Source organism: Camelina sativa, chromosome 9, assembly GCF_030686135.1.
Source record: "Camelina sativa cultivar CO46 ecotype springtype chromosome 9, ASM3068613v1".
In the NCBI taxonomy this organism is placed as follows: Eukaryota; Viridiplantae; Streptophyta; class Magnoliopsida; order Brassicales; family Brassicaceae; genus Camelina; species Camelina sativa.
Genome location: NC_141888.1, coordinates 31,273,417 through 31,288,995, shown reverse-complemented (window position 1 = coordinate 31,288,995; position 15,579 = coordinate 31,273,417). Strand labels below are relative to the sequence as shown.

The following is a 15,579-nucleotide window of genomic DNA, read 5'->3' as shown; positions in this document are numbered from 1 at the left end:
GAGAATTTGTTTTATTTTTTGGCGGGAATTTTTGTCAATTTTGATGATTGTACATTTTTGCTGTCACTCAAAGAAAATGTAGTTTTGTCATTTTATATATAGTGAGGGGTAGTTTTAAAAAGAGGTATTTTTGAGAATGCCCCAAAGAAATAAAACATACTTTAGTGTTCTTTTCCATACAATAGACACTAATCCCCCTTTTAATAAAAGAGAAGTACACAACGTAGTTTTTGTAGACTTTATAATTTTAATAAATGGTTACAAATGGTTACAAATAGGTTATAGACAGGTTATATATTAATCCATATATTAATATTAATGGACACACCTAAATATTATGGATATTCCAAATTGATAATTGATATATTAATGGTAAAAAATAAAATCATGAATATTCCAAACTGTATTTTTGGAAGATTTTAGTCATATATCACGTTGTTTCCAAAGATCTTTAAACACAATATTACAAAATTCTTTTCCACAGATTTTATTGATAGACCACAACGTTAACCAAAGGTAGATTACGAAATTGATAGAATGATTGGTTACAAGTTAAATAGTGGGTTACAAGATAGATTACGAAATAAAATTTAACCAGTGTTATAGCATGGGTAATTATCAAGAATCATTAACAATATAAAACTTACAAAATAGATGTTTTTTCGAGCGTTCATGTTTAGCATATGATTTGATTGCATAATGTTTTATCCAAAAAAACTTTTAAAAACAATAACATAAAATTATATTTTACATAAAAGTACAATATAAATAAAATAAATTTCAACCCATAATCTAGTTAGAGTTATAAGCGCAAAATACTGTGAACCACTATCTTTTAATAGAAATCAACTATTAATATCGTTTGTTTGGATATATATATGATCGTTATTGGAAAAAAAAGTAGTATTCTAATATAACTTTGTGTATACATTATATATGATCGTTATTGGAAAAAGAAGTAGTATTCTAATATAACTTTGTGTATACATTACGAGACACATTTGTTTGATCTGCTACATTTTAAGTAATGAGATCTGCTACAGTGTTCATGTTTTCTTGCGTTATTATGTTATTCGTTTTTGAGTCATTTTCAAGGTAATATATCAGCTTTGTGTTTAATTTTAATTGGTTACTTACTTTTTTTTTTTTTTTGTCAACAATAAAGGAATTAACTCAAGTGAGCCAATTTGGGGGAAAAACGTTTACAAACTTAACATGCTGCGGAGAAGAGCGCGCTCGACGAGCCAACGAATCCGCACGAACATTTGCATTTCGAGGTACCTGAACCAAATCAAAAGAAGAGAACTCCTCCCTATCAGTCTTGATGTCGTCTAGGTATGTTGCGAAGGTGGGCCAATCCTGAGGCGAAGACACCATCTTCACCAAATCGGAGCAGTCCGTATAAAACACCACCTCCCGGAAATCGTGTCCAATCATGCACCGCATCGCCCAAATGAAAGCTTCGACTTCTGCATGTAACGGGGACAAACTATGCCGGAAATTGGTGGCGCCGAGAATCGGGGATGATCCTTGTGAGGAAGTACAAACCCAACCTGCACCTGCAAAAATATCAGTTTCTTTCCAAGAACCGTCCAGGAAACACCGATGGCCGGAAACAAACGGCGGGAGAAAAAAAATATGGGGCTGCGGCCTAGCAGACAAAACACTAGGGGAGGACTGAAGCTCAGCCAGATCTGTCTCCACCTGTGCCTGCTGCCAAGTCTGAGCTTCACCTATCGCCACCCGAACAACCTCAATAGGTTGTTCAACCTGGTTCTCGAAAACTCGAGCATTCCGTGCTTTCCAAATATACCACATTATCCAAGGAAACGCGGCGACCTGTGAACCCGGGTTAGTTGAACCCAAGAAATAATCCACATTAGCATAAACTGACTCCGTGGGGAAAAGTTGTGGTCCTACCGGAACATTCGCTAAAGCCCAAACCTGGCGAGCCGGTGGACACACAAAAATAGCGTGATTTATATCTTCCACATCGGCCCCACACCATACACAGTCAACATCACAATCTATCCCTCGACGTTTTAAATTCGCCGATACCGAAATATAACCCGTCAATACTTGCCACATAAAGTGCTGCAATTTGGGTGGACATGGAACCTTCCAAACCTTAGCCAAAAGAGGGGTTAACTCTGGCCCTGCCCCAGTAGGTTGAAAGGTATTCGGGGTCGCATAACGCGCCACCTCATAACCTGATTTTACCGTATACTTGCCATGCTTAGTAAAGTGTCAACCTAAATAATCTGCCCGGGAACAATTACTTAAAGGCAAAGCTTCTATCAAAGCGGCATCTACGGGATCAAAATGCTCGTAGAGCAGATCCCTGTGCCAAGAGTTTGTGTGGCGATTGATCATGTGAGTCAATCGAAGTTCTGGATCCTGACAAGGACCATTACTTAAAGCTGGTCTCGGGAATTGAGCTGGAACCCAGGGATCCTGCGATATAGAAATGGAGTCCCCTGAGCCAACCCTTTTAATAAGCCCTTTGTTTACCAGAGATCTAGCTGAAACAATACTTCTCCAACCATAAGAAGGAGAGTATGACCGTAGGGGTTCCATAGGATTTGAATTTCGGTAATACCTACTCTTAAAAACCCGAGCAAACAGAGAGTCCGTACATTCTATCAATCTCCATAACTGTTTGGCCAACATAGCCGTGTTAAAATCATCCACACTCCTAAATCCCAACCCACCCAACTGCTTGCTACAACAAAGCTTTTCCCAAGCTATCCAATGCATACTCCCAGACTGTCCATTAGAGCTCCACCAGAAGTTCGCCACTGCACTAGTTAATTTGGATGTTATTGTTTTTGGTAGGCGAAAACAAGACATCACAAATGTCGGTACCGCAGTCGCAACCGACTTAATCATCACCTCCTTTCCTCCTTTTGACAACAGTTTCGCTGACCAACCAGTTGTCCGGTTCTGCAACCGATCCCGAACAAAGGAGAAAACCTGTGTTTTCGAACCCCCCAAACTTTCCGGAAGTCCCAAATACGATCCCATGCCCCCTACATTAGTGATACCAAGAACACCCTGCATCTCCGCCTTGGCCTGGTCATCAACCTTATGTCCAAACTGAACTGAAGACTTCTCAAAATTTATCTGCTGACCCGAGGCAGCCCCGTACTGTTTTAGAATATCCAACACAATCCCACATTGAGCTCTATCAACCTTACAGAAAAAAAGACTGTCGTCCGCAAACAGCAAATGCGTAATTGGCGGACACTTATTTGCCACCTTTATACCTGTAATCTTCTTTTCCTCCTCCGCCTTCCGAATATTAGCAATCAGAACCTCCGTACACAAGATAAAAATGTAAGGAGAAAGCGGATCGCCCTGTCTCAAACCCCTTTCTGGGACTATCAGCCCATTGGGTTGACCATTAAGAAGAACCCTGTACTCAACGGAAGAGATACAAAACATAATCCACGAGATCCATTTATCCGCAAATCCCATCTTTCGTAAAAGAGCCTCAACAAAAGCCCACTCCACTCTATCATACGCCTTACTCATATCCGTCTTTATGGCTATAAACTTACTTTTACATGAATTATTAGTGCGCAAACCATGAAACATCTCCTGAGCAATCAGGATATTATCCGAAATCAATCGACCTGGAACAAAGGCTGATTGAGTCTCCGAGATGAGACCATGCAACAACCGCTTAAGCCGTTGACATAAAACCTTTGAAATGATTTTATACCCCACGTTGCACAAACTAACCGGCCGCATCTCTGCCATCCGAGTCGGGTTTGTTACCTTGGGAATAAGACAGATATGCGTACGATTTAAAGCCGTATCAAAAACACCCTCAGTTAAAAACTGATTTACCATTGAGACAAGATCCGCTTTAACAATACTCTTAGCCTTTTGAAAAAACAGAGCTGTCATACCATCAGGGCCGGGTGCTTTATCCGGGTGCATCATAAACAAGGCCTTTTTAACCTCGGCCTCCGTGGCTGGGGCCGTTAACCGTAAATTTTCCGTATCCGTAATAACTGTTTCAACCTCCTTTAGAACATCCTCAAAATTACCCGGCGAGATCGTAGTAAATAACTCCTCAAAATACGCCACTGCCGTGGCACAAATATCTTGCTCCTCGGTAGACCAAATACCCTGTTTATCAAACAAACCCAAGATCCTATTCCGGGCCCGGCGTTGCTTAGTTTGTGCCTGGAAATACTTTGTATTCTTGTCCCCCAGTCGCATCCATCGATTCCTACTCTTCTGATACCAATGAATCTCCTCATCCTTACAGGCCTCGCGCAACCGGGCATTGAGATCAGAGATGACCTCCGGACCCGTGGCATCATTAGCCTGCGCTACCTCTAACTGTCTCTTAAGATCCTCAATCAAATCCCTCCCGTAGGGAGCCTGCTGTTTCCTCCATCGGGAAATCGCTCGGCGACAGTTCACAATCTTGTCGGCAAAACTAGTGGAGCCCCTATTCTGCTCCCGCAGCCAACCGGCCGAGATTGCATCCATTAAACCCTCCTTTCCCACCCATCAGCGGTCAAACATGAAACCCCGGCGACCCCTTGGTCGTTTGGCACCCAAAGTAGCAACCAAAGGCGCATGATCCGAGGCTCTCATTGGCAAATATTCTGTAACAGTATCTGGAAAAAGATCATGCCAATCCGCATTGCCCAAAGCCCTATCCAGACGACACCGAATAGGTTTCTTATCTCGCCAACCTCGCCAAGACAAACAATTTCCCAAATAGGGAAATTCCACAAAACCGCAGTCCTGGATCATTCCATTAAAAGAGAGAAAAGAGGAGGCATGTCTGAGTTTTCCCCCACGTTTCTCATGATTACCGGTTAATTCATTTAAATCCCCAATTATAAACCAAGGAGTAGAGCGAGTTGTACTAATCCGCACCAGCCTTTCCCAAACCAAATCCCTCTTTTGAGGCACAGGATCTCCATATACAAAAGATAAATGAATAATACGTCCTTTATAAACTGCTTCGACATCAATTAACCGATTAGACTCATACAAAATTGAAACATCAAAATCATCTTTATTATAAAATAAAGCCAATCCACCACTTGAACCAACAGGTTCTACAGTTTTTAAATTATTATAGCCAAAATGGCCTACAAATTTTTCCAAAAAAGAAAAGGATTTTTTTGTTTCCATAAGAAATTAAAAATCTGGCCTATGCTTATTCCAGAGATCTCTAAGATTCTCTATAGTAGCCTTATTCCCCAACCCCTAACAATTCCAACTCAAAACATTCATGGAATAAACTTTGGTTTTGGTGGCTTAGCCCCACCTATTCCTCCCTTGGGCCCTTCCTAGGCCTTTGGGCCGACACCACTCTCCCCACCAACCGCTCGCTGAGCGGGGCGCTTCCTCGGAGAAAGCAACATCTGAGCAATCCTCTTTTTTGCACTTACCCCTCGTAGCAAAGTTCCCTTACCACGCCTAGTCTTCTGCCCAGTAACTAACGTTGAAGCGACCTCCACCTCCACCCCCTGAACATCATCCGCACCCCCCATCTCCTCCTCCAGATCATCAAACAAGTCTGGGTCGTCCTCCGCATCCCCCACATCCTGCGCTTTTCCACGCGGAACCATTTCAGCATCAAAGTCACCACTCTGTGTGTCCCCATCAACCAATATCTTCTCACTCGAGTGCTCCTGTTGAGCATCTTGAAGACCTAAATCCACATGAGATATCCCATCCCCAGCAGAGTCCATAGCGAGAAGAGCAATACCCGACACCTGCTCATCAACTGTACCCCCCGGGACCTCCCCAAGATCAATTGCTGGCGCATCCACGATCTGTCCCTCTTCCATTGCACCACCATCAGCAACTACGGCCAAAGAGGACCCTATGGGAACCACCGGTGCACTCACATCTTGAAATAAGGCCTTCTTGACCACTTTCTGAACCGGATCCTGGACCAAACCCATACTCTGCACCACCTGTGGGTTTATAGACTCTGTAACCGAAGCTACCACGTTGTCTTGCCGTTGCCGTACCTAACCCCCCTCCGCATCTGGATGCCTCCGATCATGTGAACTCCGTGAAGAGGATGTCCCCTTATGTCGAGAGGTCCTACCCTGAAAAGCCTCTGCTTTAGCCCTCGGACCGCCATACGTTGACCCCTTGTGTCCCCCTTTGATGTAACTTGGACCCCTCCGTGCTTCCACCAGAACCGCTCCCTTGTAGCTCATGAACTCCCCCTGATCCTGAGTAGCCTCAGACCCCACGCGTTCACCACCCGCTGTCACCCGCTTGGTCTTGGGACAAACAGTCTCATCATGACACAAACTGAAGCAGACCTTGCACCAACCATACAAACGCTCATAATCGAGCTTGACAATCGTCACTTCACCATTATAAAACTTGATATCAGTCTCAAAACAAAGAGGCTTGAGGCCGTCGATAGTAACACGCACTCGCCCTCTATCAATATCCACTTCGTCAACAATCCCCAATGCCGAACCAATACCACGAAATGTTGGCACAGCCCAAAACTGAATGGGGACATCTGAGACACGCACCCAAAACCGGAGAGAGGACGGATAAGCTGGATCCACCACTGGTGTCCATCTTACCAACGAGACCATCCATGAATCAAAATGGAATGGTTCCATCTTCAAAACCGCCTCAATGTCCGCTTCTTCCTCAAAATCAAATTGGAATTTCCCTGATCCCAAGTCTGCTCCCGCTACACGCCCCTCCACTTGCCAGATCCTTGGCAACACAATCAACAAGGATTTCATATCCTGCACTTGCGGATTGAAACAGCGACCGATCACCGTTTTTGAGTAACCAGCAATAAGGTCTGAGTTATCAAAATATGGAATCTTTATCCTCCTTCGTGGTTGCACGGCTTCCTCCGACGAAACCACCGAACCCTTCCCCAACAAAATACTCTGTGACATGATAAAACCAAACAGCTTCGAACCAAGAGCAACAGAAACACTGAAACAAGAGCAACATAAACACTGAAACAAGAGGAAAAAGATGACTCAAAATGAAACCGTATACCTCCCGTTTGTGTCTGTGTCCCTTTATACCCCAAGCGATACCAGCTATAAACGCACCACAAATATGTGATATCAATCAGAAGAGATCCGATCCTGACCAGGTGGAAACTAAATCCCAAGGGATCCGACCCTTTCCAAACATCCCCCGATTCGACATAATCTCCATAAAGACCAGATCGCGCCTTCCCAGTATAATTAAAACCAGACATGGAAACTAAAACCCACAGAGAATCCCGTCGACATCCCGTACAGTCTCCAAGCAAACCGACCTTCCCCGAATAAAACTCCCACTCACGAAGATCCCATCCTTTCCCAGATTGGGATCGCCCAGATCCACCAAATCGTAATCCCGTGGGATCCCCTTGTTTCCAAAACCAGAGCAAAAACCCCAAAACCAAAAGAAAAACCCGCCCGTGAAACCATTGCTCTTCCCATACAGAGACCCAAATCGGACCCTTATCCAGCTAAAGAAGAAATCTTATCGGGTCAAACCCCTAGAATCACCATTGTAATCGCCGCTTGAGAGAGTTTTTTTTTTCTTGGTTAATTACTTGTAAAATTTGAATTAATTGCGAAAATTTAGTTGAATTAACGAAAAAAGGAAAGAGGTTTAAATCAACAAAAAAAGGGAAAGAGGTCTAAACCATGGTTTAGTTTCAAAGTTGCTGCGTCTCCAATTGTTTATAAAAATGTCTTTTGGTTTATATAAATTGATAGAGATGGATGCTCGGAAGCCAAAACTGTGCAGGGTGCATTATGCCTGGAAAAATCATACGTGTCCCGTTCGCAGGAACGAACGTAACGATGCATGCGTAGCAGCTTTCAAAGAGAAAAGGCAACATGTTTTTGGATGCTGGTGTAATGTAGCAAGTGAAGGTCTTTCTTGCTTATGTAATACTCATGCTTGCTAAATATTGTTATAGCTAGCTCCATATATGTACTCAAAAATATACTATTTCTTAACCCATAATTAATAGATAATAATAAAAGCTATGGAAGCTTTTGACATGAAACATGTAATGAAAAGAGATTTTATGAATAAAATTAAAATATGTTTAAAATAAAACATGAAAATTATATTCTCAAATGATACGCCATTTTTCAATGTACAAATGATTTTTAATTTCAGTCTGTTTGGCTCATTATTTATATTTATCCCTATTCAGTTTTCAGTGGCATTTCATTGTAATAATGTCTTAATCTGTGTCTACTTATTAAAAATGCTTTCCTTTTAATAGTATAGATGCACTTATGTATATTATGTATTAAGTATTATTTGAATTACCAAATGACTAATGAGTCTTCTTCTTAATTAAGTAACCATATAAATATGTGGACACATTGGTGAAGAGTTGATACAATCAATGTTATCTCCTCTTTATTAATTGGGAAGTACCTTACGAAAACAACCTTAGTAATTATTCTAGTTATGAGATATGGTTTTTTTAAGCAATCACTACAAGAAAACACCAAAAATCGGAAGGTATCGACAACATACAATAAGAGACGGCACTGAAATTAAAAAGGAAAGAAAAAGGCTTTTGGTAGAAGGATCTAAAGAGGAAGCAACGTTTAGAGGAGATATTTAAAGAAAAATGAGGATGGAGGAGTGTGATCTAATATTTATGGCTTTGGCCTAACTGATAAATAAGTGGGAGAACTGGAAGCGTTTGATCTCGAAAGAAGAATATAGAATTGATCTTTGCCATTTGCCAAGTGGCACCTAGAGGAGAGATTTTGAAGACCTTGATGATATGACTTACTCTAAGATGTTTTTAATTTTGATGAGATGGATGGCTTTAGGAGATTCAATAGACTTCTTTTATTAGTAAGTAATATTTCTTTCTTTTAAGTCAGATTCGAGGTAACATATCAATCTCTTAGTAGTTGTGATGTTACCAGCAAAAAAATATGTCAGTGATCAATGAATGCTTTATCAATAAAAAAAGAAGGAATTTTTAATTGGATAGAAAAAAACTGCAACTATAAAAAAGGAAAGCATATTCATACTATAGTTTTATTTTAATTTTGTTGTACACATTTATAGTTTTAAAAAAAAATGTATTGTGGAGATCATGAGAGGACCACCTCATAGAAATGAGGGATGGAGATGGTCTGATAAGTCTACATATATACTCGAGTGGAGTCACTGATGGCTATTGGTTAACATGGTTCTGTTTTTAATTTGCTAATTAAGAATGTTTAACATATATATAAAAAAAACATCTTCGTAACCATATTTTCAACAAACATTTAGTTTTCTTGTTTTTTTTCTTTTCTTCTGGAAACTAAGTTTGGGATATGGCCATAATGTCATATCATTTGCTTAAACAAATATGGTGCAGGGTTACTCTCACTCAAGTTCGGGGTCTTCTACTATTTCGTCTTTTAATGTGTTCTCCTCCGCATCAACAGAGTCATCAGTGGTACGAGGTCCGCTTGTGGAGGCTTCGCTCTGCCAAGTGAATTTCCTTAAAGCCTTCAGCTTCAGGTTCAGTGCTGAGAAGTTTGGGTCCGACAACAGGTTTTTCATTGCGGTCTTTTCCTCGAGGACACTCACGACCAGCGACATTTTTGGCCTTAACGCCGGGGACGTGTTAGTGCACATTAGCGCCACGTTCAAGATCACCATCGCTTCCTCTTTTGAGTAAGCTGAACCTAGCACTGGATCAACCAGGTCTAGTAAGCATCCCATGTCTTGCAAAACGTAAGCCTACACGTGAGAAGGAAGAGAGAAACCAAAGTTACTAGATCTGTGGTTTATTTTTTCACTTAATAACAGTTTTTTTTTAAAGCAGAGGAATAGATGGAAACTGTTTACCCGATCAAGAAGGCACTCCAAGTTTTCGCTTGGTTTCACGCTTGAGTTACTCTTTCCACTGACAATTTCAAGGGCAACAACGCCAAAGCTATAAACATCAGCTTTTTCAGTCAAGTAACCACGCATGGCGTATTCCGGAGCCATATATCCTCTATAACATGCAAATGTATTAAGAGTATCAAGAAAAGTGATTTACCCTTGAGAACTTTAATACTTGGAACTCATTAGTAAAAAAAAAAAAAAAAAAAAAGACAAAGTTTACGGTGTTCCAGCGATACGAGTTCTGATGTGTGTGTTGTCATCATCATTTAGCTTTGCCAAACCAAAGTCAGAAATTTTTGCGTTGAGATCCTCATCGAGCAACACGTTGCTCGCCTTTATATCCCTGTGCACAATCTTGATCACAGAACCTTCATGGAGAAATGTTAGTCCTCTTGCTATGCCTAAGCAAATCTTCTTCCTTGTTGGCCATTCTAATTGCAGTCTCGATCCTGTGAATATTTTTTTTTTCAGAAAAAAAAATTATCATAGGGACTTTTAGCTTTCATGCATGTCACCGGATCATAGATATATATACATGGTTTCTATCGAAAAGTTTTGAGGAAACTAACCAAATAGAGCACGAGATAGACAGTTGTTCTCCAGATACTCGTAGACCAATATCAGTTGCTTCTTCTCCACACAACATCCATATAGTTTCACAAGATTTGGATGTTGTAGAGATGAGATTATTCCTAATTCATTCACAAACTCACGGCTTCCTTGCTTGGAATTTGAAGACAATTTCTTAACTGCAATCATTCTCCCCTCTGACAACTCGCCCTGCACCAAGAGAAAGAGCCACTCTAATGATCTCTTACAAAATGTAGCCATCTTTTAGGTTTTGTCAAAAACAGAGAAAGTTGAGGGATAACAACCTTGTAAACAGAGCCAAACCCACCCTCACCAATCTTGTTTGCTGCATCAAAGTTATTCGTGGCTGCTTTTATATGTCGAAGAGTGAAATTTCCGGTCTGGAGATCTAAACCCTTCAGCTCTGTATGGTTATAGAATTTTTTTTAAAAAAAAAATTCAAATTAAAGCGTTAGTAGACACAAAGAAGCAGCCTACACAAAAGTAGACCTAGCTAGCTAGTGTCTATCTATACCTCTGTCCATGGCATTTTTGTAAGACCTTCTTCTCCAGAAGCAAAACACTACGACAAGTATGATGACCAAAATGAAGATTACTGCTGCAACTACAATTCCTACAATTAGTAGGGTATTCTTCTTGCCATCATGCGTCGGAGGTTTGAAATCTGCCACAAACAAATTAAATGCCGTACGTACCATCTATCTATCTGCTAATAAGATTCCCCTTTAAGAAGTGAAAGCAGATTTAATTTGAAGTAAGATAACATACTAGGTTCAACTGATATAGCAGAGATCATTGGGCCATAAACTCCTCTAATTGGAAGCGTAGTTGTCCCTTTGCCAGCCCACCTCAAGCTGATCTTCAAATTGTGATTTGTTACATTTACCACAAATGTTTTTATGATTGGCTTGCCCGTACCACCAGCAGCTTCTTCAATGTTGAAGTCTTTGATCATCAACTTCTCCTGTGAGCAGTAGACAGTAGTTATATAAAAATAAAGTAAGAGTTTAGTTGTTATGATTTACATTTGTTGGATTCCACAGAGACGTACCTGAACATAAATATCGAACACTCGTCTGCCAAGACTGTAGAATGTACTGTCGCTGGTAAATATTATCTCTGCGAAGTGGAGACTCACAGTGTACTGCCCATTTCCCAGACAGAGTCCGTAGTAAGTCAACAAGAGAGGAGAAATCCGAGCCGTCTTGTAAAGAACAAAACGTGGAGACGAAGCATTGCCTGATAGTGAACTTTGTTCTTCAAAGAGAAAGGGAACAGTGAACCCACAAAATAAGTTCACCTCTGATAATTTTCTTTCTTTTGCCATGATTTTAGTCAAAGAAGATGAATCAAATTAGAAAGTGAATCAATCTCATGTTTTTTGCCAACCCAAATTTAAGAGAATCAAAAAATCAGGAATCATCCTTGAAGGTTTTTGTGTTCCCTATCTCTTGAAAATCAAAGACAATTTTAAATGTAAATGGCATTATCTGTAATAAAACACACAATTAAGTAATTTGCAAACTTTTATGTGTTATTTGAGTAAGTCGAAAATCTCAACGTGTTAGTCTAGTAATAAACCTACTTTTATGTAATATTCTAGGTAATTTCCCCTAAAACAATGGTAACAAATTTTAAAGAAATAAAAGATTTTTTTTTTTTTATAGTTAGTTATAGATTTCACTATTTTTTAATATGAGTATAAAGCATAAATAACTAATTTCGAATATATTAAGTTTTTCAAATAGTTTTCAAAATTAAATATTAAACATTTATAGTTTTCTAATTATAGTTAGTCGTGTATTATATTTGATTTAAAATATTCCAGTATTTTAGGAAATTATATTAATAATCTAAGAGATTATAATAATAAATTCATGCATTGGCTGTTGTATTATCCAGAAAAAAATCAATTAAATAGAGATAATAAGGAAGTTAAAAATAATAATTTCAATCATCTCTTTTTCCTCACAGCCAAGTAGTCACCCTAATAATTTGTCCACTAAAAACATTAAAAAAATAGCCAAAACAAAAAGTCTAAAACTATTGGATTCAAAATAGATATTATAATTCAATAAATAATCATAAGGATGCTCGCATATTTTTTGCTAAATTAGAAGTTATAATAGTGTATTATTTTTATGCTCCATGATTATATTGTTACATGTTGTCTATTAGGTGAATTGAAAGGAAAGATTTTGAAGTATGTCATACTTGAGAATCGAGTAAACCTATCAAGGAAAAGTGTACAAAGCACTAGACGGAGAAACTATAATCTATTGATTTTTTTTTTTTTTTTCATTTTCAAGAGTCTGAGACACTGTAATTAGTTGAGTTGTATAGGTTTATATTATAGATCTCTATTAATATAGTATTTACATGTTCTTAAACGGAAAAAAGTTTAGAACAAATTTCAAGCGTTAATATATATTTTCTAACAAATTGCTTGCAAACCGGAGGATGATTTCAATCTTGGTTCATGAAATTTCTTGGTATACTTTGAAAGCAAGAGATTTTAGAAGGGTGCAAAATTCTAATTTTAATATTAGAATGATCAAAACTATTTATCTTTTGTGAACTTTGTTTAAATTAGGGGTTTACATGAAAAAAAACATGAAGGACTAACATTGAAATTGGTAAGAGCCATTTGAATTTATTTTAGCTTCGGATTGACATTTCATTTTTTCTTTACTTTACTTAAAATTTGTAATGAATTTTGAGACATCAAAAATGAAATTTGACTTAAATATTCTGCCTTCTCATTATTATTCATTTTTTTCTGTTTTTATGTTATAAAGTTCTCATCTGTTTCTTAAAAACAATATTGAAATAAATTTAAGATTTCATGTCTAAAAATAATATTTGCAAAAACACAAAATTCTCATAAGAAAAACAATCTATCCTTTTTTGTGTGCATAATGTTGATGGTGATTACTGTGTTTGTAAATTAGTTTATTAATTATCTTTTAATAAACTGATCAAATAATTACATCCACTCCCAAAAATTTGTGATCAAGAATTCCCAAAAATGAAAATAACCACAAAGCAACCAAAAGAAACTTTGTGATCCTTACTATTTATAATTAAAAGCAACATAAACAATCACCTATATATATATAATGATATATCTTTAGAATGTATTATAAATAATTATTATTTCTAACCATATTATTTTATTTTTGAATTATATCGACGCTTACAATCTTATATATAACATGTTTTTTTAAAAAGCATTAAAGTGTATTTTACAATATTAAAATTTTAAAAATAAAGAAACGTAATGCAATATAGATGAACCAGACATAAAATAATAAAAATAAAAAGTCAACTAATTTATAATATTGTTTTATTATATGATATATAAATATACTATGAACTATATTTTTGTTTGTCCCAAATGGTATTTTGGTAATCTTTGTATTCGTTCCATCCCGTTTCCAATCGGGAATAATTTTATTGTCTAATATCGGAAATGTCATATATCGAGAATCTTCATTATTGAGAATGCATTCTCCATACAACTAGAATTCAGGTACAAGACGAAACATGAATTACATCCACTCCGAAATATTTGTATCAAACATGTTTTAATTATTTTTATATTTTCTACATACACTCTTATGTCTTTTTTTGTTTTAAAACAAAAGTTATAATTTAAATGCTATATCAAGTCATTATTTTTGGGTACTCGGTGTACTAATCGGTTCTCAAATTTGTAATCCGCACCGATCCGAAGCCGATAGTACCCGAACTACACTGAACCCATGTATTGAAAAATACCTAATAGGTTATATTTTTTTAAACCCGTTTAACCAAACTTGATCAGGTAATATCCCAACATGAACGGGTTAACAGAGGGTCCAACCCTACTAAAAATAGGTTTGCAAAAATAATCCGTATATACATTATATATTACAAACTTGATTACAAATTTAATTTTTGAAATTAACCCCGCACGTACGTGCGGGTCCAAACCTAATGTACATATATAGTAATCTCAAATAAAGGTGTTGACTTAGCTCCACGGCTCCACCTTTATCTTTTAATAGAGTTAACTATCTTTATCATGTGTGGATCTATTTATCATCGGTGTTAAACAATAAATGAAAACATATAGTAGAAGTTTTTAAGAGTATAGATAACCTTATAGTTATAAGATCTGCTACGTTATTCTTGTTTTCTTAAGTTATCATGTTTCTTATTTTGAGTCAGATTCGAGGTACGTTTCATATCAATCTCTTATTAGTTCTGATTGTTTACCAGCAAAAAAATTAGAATTTTGTATTGGATGAAAAAATTCTACAACTATATAAAAAAAGAATTCCTATAAATCTATAATACCATATATAGTAATGTGTTGTACGATTCTAGTTTTAAAAAAAAAATATAATTACAGTGTCTTGTGGTTCATATATTGTATTGTTATGTAACATAAATGGAAGCTCAAAAGACGAAAGTCTGTAAGATACGTGAATCATGGCTAGATCGATTTCACAGGTGTAACGGTGACAAGAAAAAGAAAGAGGCTGAATGTGTAGCAGCTTTTGCGTCTGATAAAAAAAAGCATTCAATGCAGTTGTCAAGAACATTATGAAGAACTTTACTGCACTTGTAATACTCCATGCTAATTTTTACTTTTTTTTTTGGACAAACATTTGCTTTCATTCCATTAAAAAAGAGAACAAATACAGAACAAGAAGGATTCTAAGAATCCATTGTTTAAAACAAACTTGAAATGGGCATTCCCCAATGCCAAAACAACAACGCAGCAAAGATAAACAAGGTAGTTAAGGTTAATTGGCAATTGATTCTTAGAGAGCTTCGAGCCAAAAGCTATGAAGCATATTGGTACATGTGAGGTCAAGGATTATCGATTCTTCTTCCATGGTGGATGAAGAGATTGCCACTGTCGTAATAGTATGACAAAGTAGCAATGAGTAAAGGGTCAAAGCTGTGATTCTCGCCGGCGTGAGAAGAGCTACACAGTGTAGAGCTTTGACAAGGGTTCGAGCAGAGGTAGAGATTCTCTGATGCTTATGGTGGTTTGCTAGTTTCACTGAGGCATGAGAACTGGACTTGGACAAGCCATAGCCATAAACA

The 15,579-nt window shown here is 37.7% G+C and overlaps 1 protein-coding gene and 1 long non-coding RNA gene across 2 annotated transcripts; one reads left to right on the top strand and one right to left on the bottom strand.

Annotated features, from left to right (window-relative positions):
- Positions 1-9,202: 9,202 nt before the first annotated feature.
- Positions 9,203-11,932, bottom strand: LOC147939021 (putative LRR receptor-like serine/threonine-protein kinase At1g07650). Its single transcript, XM_087464127.1, has 8 exons — positions 11,531-11,932; positions 11,248-11,443; positions 10,994-11,143; positions 10,764-10,882; positions 10,458-10,668; positions 10,109-10,337; positions 9,847-9,997; positions 9,203-9,738 (listed from the first exon to the last, which is right to left on the bottom strand). The coding sequence occupies exons 1-8, from the start codon at positions 11,804-11,806 to the stop codon at positions 9,379-9,381; spliced, it is 1,692 nt and encodes a 563-aa protein (XP_087320253.1). The 5' UTR covers positions 11,807-11,932; the 3' UTR covers positions 9,203-9,378.
- LOC147939022 (uncharacterized) lies at positions 9,598-10,117 on the top strand. Its single transcript, XR_015565485.1, has 2 exons — positions 9,598-9,732; positions 9,824-10,117. It is a non-coding gene; the product is annotated as an uncharacterized LOC147939022 (long non-coding RNA).
- Positions 11,933-15,579: the final 3,647 nt, after the last annotated feature.